The 12,707-nt window shown below is 32.0% G+C and overlaps 1 protein-coding gene across 1 annotated transcript in view; it reads right to left on the bottom strand.

Annotated features, from left to right (window-relative positions):
- Positions 1–12,707, bottom strand: part of LOC100202568 (probable methylmalonate-semialdehyde/malonate-semialdehyde dehydrogenase [acylating], mitochondrial) — a 37,211-nt gene that overhangs the window by 4,279 nt on the left and 20,225 nt on the right. Inside the window, exons 7-15 of the mRNA XM_065799039.1 lie at positions 9,394–9,424; positions 9,160–9,307; positions 8,803–8,867; positions 8,321–8,377; positions 8,055–8,244; positions 7,730–7,911; positions 7,510–7,584; positions 7,327–7,431; positions 6,736–6,834 (exon numbers count right to left, since the gene is read on the bottom strand). Of these exons, the coding sequence (XP_065655111.1) occupies positions 6,736–6,834; positions 7,327–7,431; positions 7,510–7,584; positions 7,730–7,911; positions 8,055–8,244; positions 8,321–8,377; positions 8,803–8,867; positions 9,160–9,307; positions 9,394–9,424 (952 nt within the window). The remainder of the gene's footprint in view (positions 1–6,735; positions 6,835–7,326; positions 7,432–7,509; positions 7,585–7,729; positions 7,912–8,054; positions 8,245–8,320; positions 8,378–8,802; positions 8,868–9,159; positions 9,308–9,393; positions 9,425–12,707) is intronic.

A 12,707-nucleotide genomic window follows, 5' to 3' on the forward strand; every position in this document is an offset into this window, starting at 1 on the left:
TACATTTAGGTTTATTATTTGATAGCTAAGGTGTGATTTATTAATATTTAGGCCTTGTTAGGTTCAGTTAAGTACTTTGTCATGTTATTTGTTTTAACTAATTTTTCTAATCAGTTCTAATATTTACAAATAAAAATAACATAAATATTTGCTCTTGTATTCCTACTTTTTTTTATATTAATGCTATTACAAAATTAATAAACTTTTTAAAGGTTTTTAAACTAATTATTTATTATTATATATAACAGTCTATATATATTTACTAGCTGGAGTTACCCGGCGTTGCCCGGGCCAATATTTAAAAGTAAATGAGCATCTGGAACTTTGTTATACTAATTTTGGGCTATGCACAGTAAGATTGTGCAATATTTTTTAGTGTTGCACAATAATCCCACAAAATGTGACCCTGTTGGTTGAAGCTATGAAATAACTGAAAGACATTAAGGAAGAAAAAGACATTTTGTTTATTTTCCTCTTAAAAACAACAAATTAAGAATTTCCAAAAGAACATTTACTCAAATTTTTCAATTAAATTGTTCTCTCACACTGGAAAAAAAAGTTGAACATGTTACAAAAGTTAAATCATGGGTAATTTCTTCACATTGGATTGTTATTGTTTTATTTTAATAGGACTTCTTTAAAGAGGATTTCTTTCACTGAAGAGCCTTCTGATAGACAATGTTCTTGGTTTTTTCTTCTGGAGTCAAAATGAAAAGATTTCGTGGAGATCCAACTCTGGAGCATGCAACATAGAGCTGGCCGTGAGAAAAGCAGGGCTGTTCCAAATTGATGCCAGCCACTTTGAGTGACTGTCCCTGCGCTTTGTTAATGGTCATGGCAAAAGCCAGCCTGACTGGAAACTGGAGGCGCTTTAAACTGAATGGGAGGTCATTGGGAATCATTGGAATCCTTGGAATGAAGACATTCTCACCTTTGCCACATCCAGTCAGTATAGTTGCTTCAATCAAGTTTGAAAGGATAGTTTTGATGATGAGTCGAGTTCCATTGCAGAGCTTGGGACTGTCGAGGTTGCGAAGGAGAATGATTGGTGCTCCAACTTTCAGGTGAAGAATGTGAGGAGGACATCCAGATGGTTCTAAAGAGTTCAGAAATTCTGTTGGATAGTTGACAGCTTCACTGGGGTCCATAACCATGTCAATGGAGTTGTAGGACTTTTCATTGCCTGGGAGCATTTTCTGGATCTGCATATTGATCTTGGTGACAGACTCATTTTTGGGAGCCAGAATAGCTCTCTCACAGATCCAGTCATGTCTGGTGAAACTCTGCTGGATGTTGGGAAACACCTTGACAATGAATTCCTCTGCAGAATCCACCAGTGTGCAAAAGTTGGCAGGGAATATAATGAGCCCTGTCTGCACATCAACTGGTGCCTCACCATTGCCCAAGGCAAGGAGCTGATTGGAAAAGGCTCCTGCTGACAGATCACCAGACAACTTTACCCTCATGTTTGTTGTAAAATGAAGTGTTCTGACACTCCTCCACAGGTAGGAAGCTTTTAGGTTTTGCCAAATTGCACGGCTGAGGCTGCAGAGCCACACTGGATCTCATTTTTGGGCCCCCCTGACCCCGGGGGTCGGGGTACGGGGTCAAAACCCAGCTAAGAACCTTCTCCCCCTCGAGGACTACCCCATGCCAAATTTCATCGAGATCGGTCCGGCGGTTTGGATTTCTATAGAGAACAAACAAACAAACACACACACATTGCCCTTTATATATATTAAGATTATTATATATCTATATATATTATTATATATTATATATAACAGTCTATATTTTGTCAGATCAGGATATCCTGCTACTGGTAACATGTAACCCAGTACAATCTGCTTCATGTCCTGCTGCCTTGTAGGATACGCCTTTTTAGGCAAAGGCTAGGAGATGCCAACTCCGATTTAAAACACTCCCTGCCTTGGGGCTCTTGGTTGAGTAAAGGCTAGAGATGGTGTCTCGATAAAAATACTCATCTTGGGCGGATGTTAAATGCACCCAGCTACTGTCTTGTAGAAGGCCTCCTAGGCAAAGACTTAAGGGGTAAACAGATTCTATCTGTTGACCAGCCTCGCACCCCTTCTTCATCTATTAGGCTGGCGCAGATGTATTTTTAATACATTGTTTCCAGTTTAGGATGTTGAATGCTGGATCTTCTTGACTCAATGCATGGGTTTGCTTGTGTCACTGTTTTTATGACTAGGCAACTCATTGTATTATCTCCTTATGAGGGTACAGCTCTAAAACTCAGTTTTATGGTTCTGAGGCCGGCTGGTAGTCAGGTTTCCCGAACTCTGTGGTAGCTCTCAGAGAGGCTGATTCCATCAACAGCTGAAAAATATCAAAGTATTAACAGTGCCATGTTGCGCATGGATGGTGTCCCTGTTTGTACTTTTGGTGTGCATTGCGGAGGCCACATTTGGAGCCCTTTGTTACGGCTTAGGGTTTATTAGTAGTAATGAGGCAATTGCTTGGGCTATTAAACGGTGTTCTGAATACTATCTATGCTTTGAGTCAAGTTCTTCAATCTAATTTAAAAATGAATAAAGTCACAAAAACTATAAAACACAAAAAACCATCATCATCACCAAGTTCTCTAAACCTATCATTCACTAATATTCGTGGTCTTCGAAGTAACTTTTCTTCTGTTGAGTCTTATCTCTTGCAAAGTTCACCAGACCTACTTGCTCTTTGTGAGACTAATTTGAGTTCGGCTGTCTCATCTTGTGATCTTAGTGTTGATGGTTATCTTCCTCTGATTCGTAAAGACTCCAATAGCCACATGCTTGGCCTGGGCATTTACATTCGTAAGAATTCACCTGTTTGTCGTGAAACTAGGTTTGAATCCACAGACTATTCTTTCATGTGCTTTCGTTTAGCACCACTTCACACTATTGCCTTTCTCTTTGTTCTATATCGATCTCCTTCATCTCAAGACTGTACACTTTTTGATGTTATTTCTGATCATATTGACCAAGCCCTCTCTCTTTATCCATCAGCTAATATAGTTGTTGTTGGTGACTTTAATGCTCACCACTCTGAATGGCTTGGCTCTAGTGTCAGTGACTCTGCAGGCATTAAAACCCACAACTTTTGCCTTTCTCAATCCCTAACTCAAATAGTCAACTTTCCAACTCGCTTTCCTGACAACCCTAATCATTTACCTTCTCTACTCGACTTATGTCTTGTTTCTGATCCTAGTCAGTGCTCAGTTTCTCCACATTCACCCTTAGGTGCTTCTGATCACAGTTTGATCTCTTTAAAACTAATATCTCATTCTTCTTCATCACCTGAATACCCCTACTATCGAACCTCTTACAACTACAGTAAAGCTGACTGGGATTCTTTCCGTGATTTTCTTCGTGATGGCCCTTGGGTAGAAATCTTTCAACTTCCTGTCGAAAAATGTGCTTCTTATATAACTTCGTGGATTCAGGCTGGCATGGAATCTTTTATTCCCTCCCGACGATTCCAGGTCAAGCCTCACTCTCCTCCATGGTTTTCCTCACACTGTGCTGCTGCGATTGCCAATCGAAACCGTTACTTCCATATTTATCAGCAAAACAATTCTCCAGAAAACAGACGTCTGTTTATTACTGCTAGAAACAACTGTAAAAAGGTTTTGTCTAACGCCAAAACCCGCTATTCTCAGGTCATGAAATCTCGTATCTCATCTCAAAAATTAGGCTCTCGTGACTTCTGGAGAATCTTTAATAATATCAATAATAAGGGCAAATCTATAATTCCACCTCTCTTGTATGGTTCAGACTTTGTCACCTCACCTAAAGACAAAGCCGAACTGTTTGCTAAAAACTTTTCATCAATATCATCTCTTGATTCCACTAATTGCGTTCTACCTGATATTGCCAACAAACAGGTTGATTCATTGCTTGACATTCATATCACTTCAGCATCTGTATCTAAAGCGATTTCCTGTCTAGACTCTTCTACAGCTTGTGGCCCAGACAACATACCTGTTATTGTCTTGCAGAAGTGTTCTCCAGAGCTGTCGTCTATACTCTCAAAACTATTCAACAAGTGCTTATCAGAGTCTTGTTTTCCAGCCTGCTGGAAAGCCGCATCTGTTATCCCTATCTTCAAAAATTCTGGGGAGCGATCTGATTCGTCTAATTACCGTCCCATAAGTCTTCTTCCTATCATAAGCAAGGTTTTTGAATCTTTAATCAACAAACACTTAATTTCTTATCTTGAATCTAATAACTTACTTTCTGACCATCAATATGGATTTCGATCTTCTCGTTCTACAGCTGATTTGCTAACAGTAATAACTGACAGGTTTTATCGTGCATTAGATGAAGGTGGAGAGGTTAAGGCCATCGCTCTTGACATTTCAAAAGCGTTTGATAAAGTTTGGCATGCTGGTCTTCTCCATAAGCTTTCTTCTTATGGTGTATCCGGCAACATCTTTAAGATCATTGAATCCTTCCTTTCCAATCGTAGCATTAAAGTTGTCCTCGATGGACAACACTCTTCTTCTTATTCTGTAACTTCAGGGGTTTCTCAAGGTTCTATCCTTGGCCCTATACTCTTTTTAATTTACATTAACGATCTTCCAGATATTCTCACATCTAAGGTGGCATTGTTTGCTGATGATACTACCATTTATTCTTGTCGTGATAAGAAACCAACACCCTCTGATTGCCTGGAGGGGGCATTTGAGCTTGAAAAGGATCTCACTTCTGCTACAGCATGGGGCTCACAGTGGCTGGTGAACTTTAATTCAGATAAAACTCAATTTTTTTCAGCCAATCGTTATCGCAATAATTTAGATCTTCCTATATTTATGAACGGTGATGTACTCGATGAGTCACCTACTCTTCATCTTCTAGGATTAACTCTTACTTCCAATCTTTCTTGGAAACCATATATCAAATCGGTTGCAAAATTAGCATCTGCTAAGGTTGCATCTCTTTATCGAGCTCGCCACTTTCTTACTCTGGATTCTATTCTCTACCTCTATAAATCTCAAATCCGGCCTTGTATGGAATACTGTTGCCATATCTGGGGCGGATCTTCTAATGATGCCCTTTCTCTTTTAGACAAGGTGCAAAAACGCATTGTAAACATAGTTGGACCTGCTCTTGCAGCCAACCTTCAACCATTATCACATCGTCGTAATGTTGCTTCTCTTTCTCTTTTCTACAAATACTATAATGGGCACTGCTCGAAAGAGCTAGTGTCTCTTGTGCCATCTACTAAAATTCATTCTCGTGTTACTCGTCATTCAATTAAGTGTCATCCTTTTTCTGTGACTGTTCCTAAGTGCTCCAAAAACGCTTATTCATCTAGTTTTTTTCCTCGAACATCAGCTCTTTGGAATTCGCTTCCTTCATCTTGCTTTCCTGATTCATATAATTTGCAATCTTTTAAATCGTCCGTCAATCGTTATCTTGCTCTACAATCTTTATCTTTTCTCTTTCAGTAACTTCCAACTTTAATTAGTGGCTGCTTGCAGCCTTGTTGGAAGCGAAGATGTTTAAAAAAAAAAAAAAAAAAAAAAAATATATATATTTAGTGATTCAATTAACAATTACTGCAAAGGAAAATTGCATGTTAAAACTTTTTTTTTGGTGGTAATTAAGAGTTGATTAGGATTAAGCTATTGTACTTTTGGGAATGATTTTAGTAGTTTAATCCATTACAAATGTTTACTTTTAAACCATGAATTAAGCACTACAGAAGTGGTGGCCAAACCACTGTGCGCAGGCAAAAAAATGCTCTCAGAGACTTTTTTAAATGCCTGTTAAACAATTTGGATACTTAGGAGACAACCATCTTGGTAATGTGATACCTCTACCTCAAATATCAATCCAGACATCATATATATGTGATACCTCTACCTCAAATATATATAAAATATATATGTGATACCTCTATGAAATATATATGTGAAATATATAAATGAAATATATATGTGATACCTCTACCTCAAATATCAATCCAGACATCAAAAAACTAGTTTCAGACGGTCAAGTTCACCACTCTTAATAACTATATTGCTTTGATACAAATGATTATAATAGTTATTAGTCATCTATATTTTCATAGAAACAAATATTTTTTGCCCGCAAAATTGTTTTTCAACATTTTTTTTGTCCATATCCTAAAAAGTCTGGCCACCCCTGCCGTACAGCATATGAAAAATTACATAAGAATCAAGGTTAATAAAATCATTAAATTTAAAGGAAAATTTCAATTTAAAATTTCTATTAAAAAAATACTTTTAAAATACTTATTTTAAAATTTTATTCTTAATCATTTTATTAACTTATATATTAGTTTGACAATATTCTATAAAAGGTCACATGTAAAATCTTTTTTAAATATTTTGATAAAAGTTTTGAAAAGTTAAGATACTATACTTATGTACACTACAATATAACACTATATTTATGTAACAATATAACACTATATATGCGGTAGTGGTGTTGTGGTAAAGCGCTCGCTTCATAAGCGAGAGGTTCGGAGTTCGATCCATACCACGTCCCTGGTAGTACCGCGCTCAACTTATTTCTCCGCGCAGCAGCCTTGTTCGACGAGGTTCGTGTTTCGGAGTTATAGAGTTGAGAGAGGGTTATAACCACTATTAAGTAGCCTCCTCATCTGTAGTGGCCTTCTTGGCCTTGAAGAGGTGAATAACATAAAAAAAAAAAAAAAAAAAAAAAAAATGTACAAGTAAAAAATAAAATTTAATAATATACTTACAGCTTTTCCATAAAAGTTCAAATCTCCACGAAAGGAACCTCTATTACCAGTAAAAGAAAACATTGGAACAGGTACTGGTATTGGAACATTGATACCAATCTTAAAAAGTAGTTATAATAATTTAATAATATATTAATCATATAGATGTACAGTGGTGCCCTAAAAAATAAGAAGACTTCAAAATGATGTTTTGCCTTGGTACTCAATGCTGAAATCCTTTTCTGGAACTAGTAAACTACTGAAGCTGATATTTAATAAAAATTTTATAAACTGAGGCTGATATTTGATGAGGGCTTAGTTTGAATGAGGCTTATATTTGATGAGGACTTAGTTTGATAAAAAATACTAATGTAATTATTATTAGTATAACACAAAATTTCAAACTTATTTAAACAATTAAATGGCATATTACTTAAACTGAAATATTTGTTTTAAAATAACCTAACATTATAGAGATGTTTTCATAAAAAATTCTTTTGTTAGACTGTTGTTATCATTTTAATGTATGTAAAATTTTGAAATTAGCTTATTTGCATGAACTCAAGTGTATTTCAAATTTTTTTCTATTTTAATATCCAAAATAAAATATACCTGTCCACAGTCAACACGGTCTGTAAACCTTCTAGCAGCAGCACCAGAGTTAGTGAATATTGCAGTACCATTTCCATACCGATTTCTGTTAATAATTTCAGTGGCCTAAAATAAAATAAATAAATACAACAAATTTTTCCATTTAACTTTCTTTTTTCAACCACATTTTTATAAAAAAAATACTTCATCGAGAGTGTCAGCATTCAGTACTAGAAGAACAGGACCGAAAATCTCTTCTTGATAGCATTCCATACTTGGCTAAGCAATAAAAAAACTTAAATGTAAGATATGATTACATACAATTATTTTTTTAACAGGTCATGATTGATTTCTGTATGATTACTAAGATCAGTCAGAAATTATTTTATAAAAATTCTTTTAGTACAAAAAATTTATTACTTACAGTTACATTTGTCAATATAGTAGGTCCCACAAAATTCCCCTTTTCATATCCAGGCACTTTAATACCACGACCATCAAGTATACATTTAGCTCCCTGATTAATTCCACTTTGTATCAATCTTTCACATCGTTCTTTTGCGGCTTTATTGATCAATGGGCATATATCGGTTCCTGGTTGGTCACCTACAATAAAAATAAAATATGTATATAAGTTCACAGTCAATCACAATAAATATACTAGGTTAGACATCCTTTCATGTGAAATTTAAACTTTGTTTTGTTATTATTAATATTTTTATAAGAATCTACAATATTATTCTCATTACCTGAATTAACTTTTAATTTCTTAGCACGCTCAACCAGATCAGGTATCCATTTTTGAGCTTCGCCAACAAATACAGCAGTGGAAAGTGCCATGCAACGCTGGCCAGCTGCACCAAAAGCTGCACCAACCAATTGGTTTAAAGTCATTTCTTTATTAGCATCGGAGAGTATAACTCCATGATTTTTAGCACCCTGAAAAAAATCAAATCATTTAAACGTTATTTAGAACAGAAATTAAAAAAAATCATTTTTTAACTTAATAACTTGCCATATTTGATTGGACTCTTTTACCATTTGCACAACCCAATTCATAAATATGCTGCCCCTATAATTAATAATAATAATTTTTTTAACTAGTTTAGATTAAAATAATTATTTTTTTAACATCTCACAAAGGCTTTATCAAACTATGCTTACAATAGACACAAAGTAATAAAGGCAATAGACACAAAGTAATAAAGAAATATACTATAAAAAATAATATAGTAATATAAGTAGCACTCTACCTAAGAGGACGCAAAAAAAAAAAAAAAAAAAAATTAATTATATTCATTTCTTAATTAAACTATTTACAAAGCAACAAAATTAATGGATGATCCAGGTAGCATGTACTCAAACTTTGATAAAAACTAAACAAGTGACATCTTAAAAACTTTTAAAACACTTTATTGGTGTTAAAAAAAGAGTAAAATTTAAGAGTAAAGAGTAAACATTACAATATCGTATTTAAAAAAGTATTATTCAAAATACCACATGATCTGATCCAACAAACGAAATTGCTCTAATTGATGGGTTGGTACAAATGAAATCAACAGCTAAACATTTGAAAAGAAAACTATTTTAAAGAAATGATTAAAATTTAAAGTTGTTTACAAAAAAATGTTTTCAATAGTTAGGTACTAAAAGTACAATATTATATAATATAATTAGAATAGAATAATTATGATAATTAATTTCAATATAATAGATATGATAATAATTAGGTACAAGAAGTACAATATTATATAATGTAATTAAATAGATATTAATAGATTATAAAAATAGTTTAAAAAACTATAGAACTAAAAAAAGGAAATAAAAGCATTATTTAAATTGTAATTTACAAACCTGGTTTAGTACCATGAATAACATTAAGAACACCATCAGGTACACCACAATCAATAGCCATTTGAGCCAATAGCATACAAGCCCCTGGGTCTTGCTCTGAAGGTTTCATGATAAATGTGTTGCCTGTAGTTAATGCCATCGGAAACATCTACAAACCCAATTTTTTATTTATTTAAAGTTTTAAATATAAATTTAAAAAATTTTAATAACAAGCTAATTGTAAATAAAACATACCCATAATGGTATCATGGCTGGAAAATTAAACCTAATAACAATAAAATCAGTAACTGAAATTTCAAAACAATTTTTGATAATTCACTTTTTTTTTGAGGATTTAGGTCAGCACTGTCCAAATATATTTTGCATACTTGAAGTCCCCGCAGGTCCTTATTTCTCTATGACCTTATCAGCAACATTTTATGCAGAGCTAGGTATGCAAAGATATTTGTATGTATGTATGTATGTATGTATGTATGTATGTATGTATGTATGTATGTATGTATGTATGTATGTATGTATGTATGTATATATATATATATATATATATATATATATATATAGTGAAAGCTTAATAATTATAAGGATATATTTCATTTACACAACTAAAAGTTTCCTGTAATAGCAATCATCAGATGTAACAACAACAAAAAAGTAACGAAAAAAATTATATACAAAAAATGCTATGGAGTGTCTGTTTTGATGACCTTAAAGTTCTTTATTAGAAATTTATTTTAATGGCGGCATTTTGACGCAAGTTTGGTTCGTTTGTTAAGCAAACTTAATGGTGATGTAATAATGTGATATTTTTCTGTCAAGCAAAAATTGCAAAATTTACAACCAGGTTTGAATGGCTCGGCTTGATCGAGAATATTCCATTTTAGTATAGGTTCTATAGCGTTATTTTTACATTTCCACACAAATTTGGAAAGTTCAGTGGAGTTGGCTTTATGTTCATAAACAAAAGAGCTTTTATGTTTATACCAACTGTCTTTGAAAGTTTTCTCAGTAAACCCTATAATAATATCCTTATAACTCCTTTATATCCTTCACTAATATATATATATATATATATATATATATATATATATATATATATATATATATATATATATATATATATATATATATATGTATGTATGTATGTATGTATGTATGTATGTATGTATGTATGTATGTATGTATGTATGTATATATATATATATATTTATATATATATATATATATATATATATATATATATATATATATATATATATATATATATATATATATATATATATATATATATATCATGGCCTATTTAAATAAATGGCCGGACTTGTTGCTTACAAGTCCGATAATTAGTAGACCAGTTTTTAGTCAAGTTCTTTATTTGCTTAAAGTGGATCTTAAAAGAATTATAACTATATTTATTGGAATAAAAACAAATTTTTATTTTAGATTTTTATATAAAATAAAAGTTTGTTTTTATTCCAATAAATATATAATTTGTTGTGTAGTTGTATTTAATTTTTCCTCCAACATAGATTTATGCTCCCGGTGGGTCAAGTTTATAAGCGCAGTTATTTGTAAACTAAATTCTCTGGAATATTTATTATTTTAAAGAAAAATTTATTAAACGAAGCAAACAAAATTCACTAGACTTTACAAAGAATCCTATTCCAAATATTCATGCAATTAAATTAATTAAGACTGTTTTTTAAAGCCATCTTTACTTCTTACACCTATAACTTTAAGAAAGATTCCTACAAAAAGATCTTATTCTCATTTATTTCTAGATGAAAGTAATATATAGTATTCTTATTTATTGATGAAAGTTCTCAAAAAATAGGATAAGATTTGTTCAATCAATGACTTGACAAAAAAAACTTGTCCTCAAAATTTTTTTTTAATAATATTTAGTGTCGTTATTTATTATTGTGTTATTACTGAAAATATATCATCATCAACTAACATTGAAAGCATAAATGTTGATACCAATCTGCATGTAAAATTATACCATAAATGAAATTTAATACCTCTTCCCCAATTGTTTCGTCAAAATAATAAGTGTACACTGACAAATGTTAGTATGTTAGAAAACTTAGTTTCTTATATGAGAAATCGGTTTGAAGAAAAAAAAAAAAATATTTTAAGCGAACTTTTTAGTATTATGTATTATGAATCACATAGCAGAGAATTATATAGCAATTAACTTATTAGGTTTGCTTTGATTCTACGATATACCTGTAGACAAGCTTATATTATTTAAAAGCATGTCCTCTAGACAAGCTTACAACAAGCCTACAAGCTTACATGTTATTTAAAAACGTTTACTCAAGGTAGAATCGAACTACTTAAAAATTAAAATATTTATTAAAAGAAGAAAAAACAAGCACAGATTCAGTTTTGTTAATTGATGAATTATACTAGCAAAAATGTGTTCAATATCATGGTGATAAATTTTTTGGAAAAGAGAGCGGAGAATTCTATTCAGGAGTTGTAGTTTTTATGTTGGTTGATATTAAACATTCTATACCTTTAGTTGTTAAAGCATGTCCTGAAACAAGTATTTCTGGAAATTGGTTGATGGCTGAAATTGAAGAGTGTCTAACAAATCTTTTTGATGGTAATTTTAAATGTCAGTTTATCATCACAGACAACCAATACACCTGCATTTAAAAAACTCATTAAAAAGTAGAATTCTACAAAGAATTTTTTTTATTATGGATAAAACAAAGTTTACACATTTGATAGTGTACATATTTTAAAAAAACATCAGAAATATTACATTCAAACTACTTTTTAAAAATTACTATTACATTCAAAGAAGTTTATTTTTCTGAATTTTGATAAATTTGAGGAAACAATTTATGTTGAAGCTGGAGATATTCGTTAGCAGTTATTTCACCAAGTTAATGAAAAAGATGACTTACTGTCTGCTAATTTAAAGAAAGCTTAAAACTTACTCAAACTGGTTTACATCCAGGTAAAAATAAACAAAAATGATAAGCTTGCTTTACAAATTTTCCATGAGTCAACATATTCTGCTGTTAAAAGTTATTTTCCAAAAGAAATAAGTGCTGCTGATTTCCTATATTTAATAAATACTTGGTTGACAACTTTAAATTCAAACAATGTATATAATACTAATAATAAAATAGGAAATGCTATTGTTGCAAATGATCAAAAACCTGAATTTTTAAATGCTTTTGCTTAATATGTAAGTGTAATGTAAGTTTGCAGAGATGTCACAAATTGTCAATTTCAGCTCAGACATCCAATTCACTAATTGTCCCATAAAAAGGAATATTTAATTAAAGATTTACTATCAGAAGGATATGATTACATTTTAACCAGCAGATTTCAAACTGATCCTCTTGAAAAACTTTTTGGGATACTTGGGCAGATCAGTGGTGGAATGGTATATAACATCAGTGGTGGAATTGCTAGGTATATAACAAAAAAAATTAAATCCAAATTTAAATGTTCTTTGTGCCAAGATCTTTTTCAAACTAACAAAATATCTTCAATTTATATAAAAAAACTCCAAAGGGGAGGTTTAACTA

The sequence above is a fragment of the Hydra vulgaris genome, chromosome 06 (genome assembly GCF_038396675.1).
Source record: "Hydra vulgaris chromosome 06, alternate assembly HydraT2T_AEP".
In the NCBI taxonomy this organism is placed as follows: Eukaryota; Metazoa; Cnidaria; class Hydrozoa; order Anthoathecata; family Hydridae; genus Hydra; species Hydra vulgaris.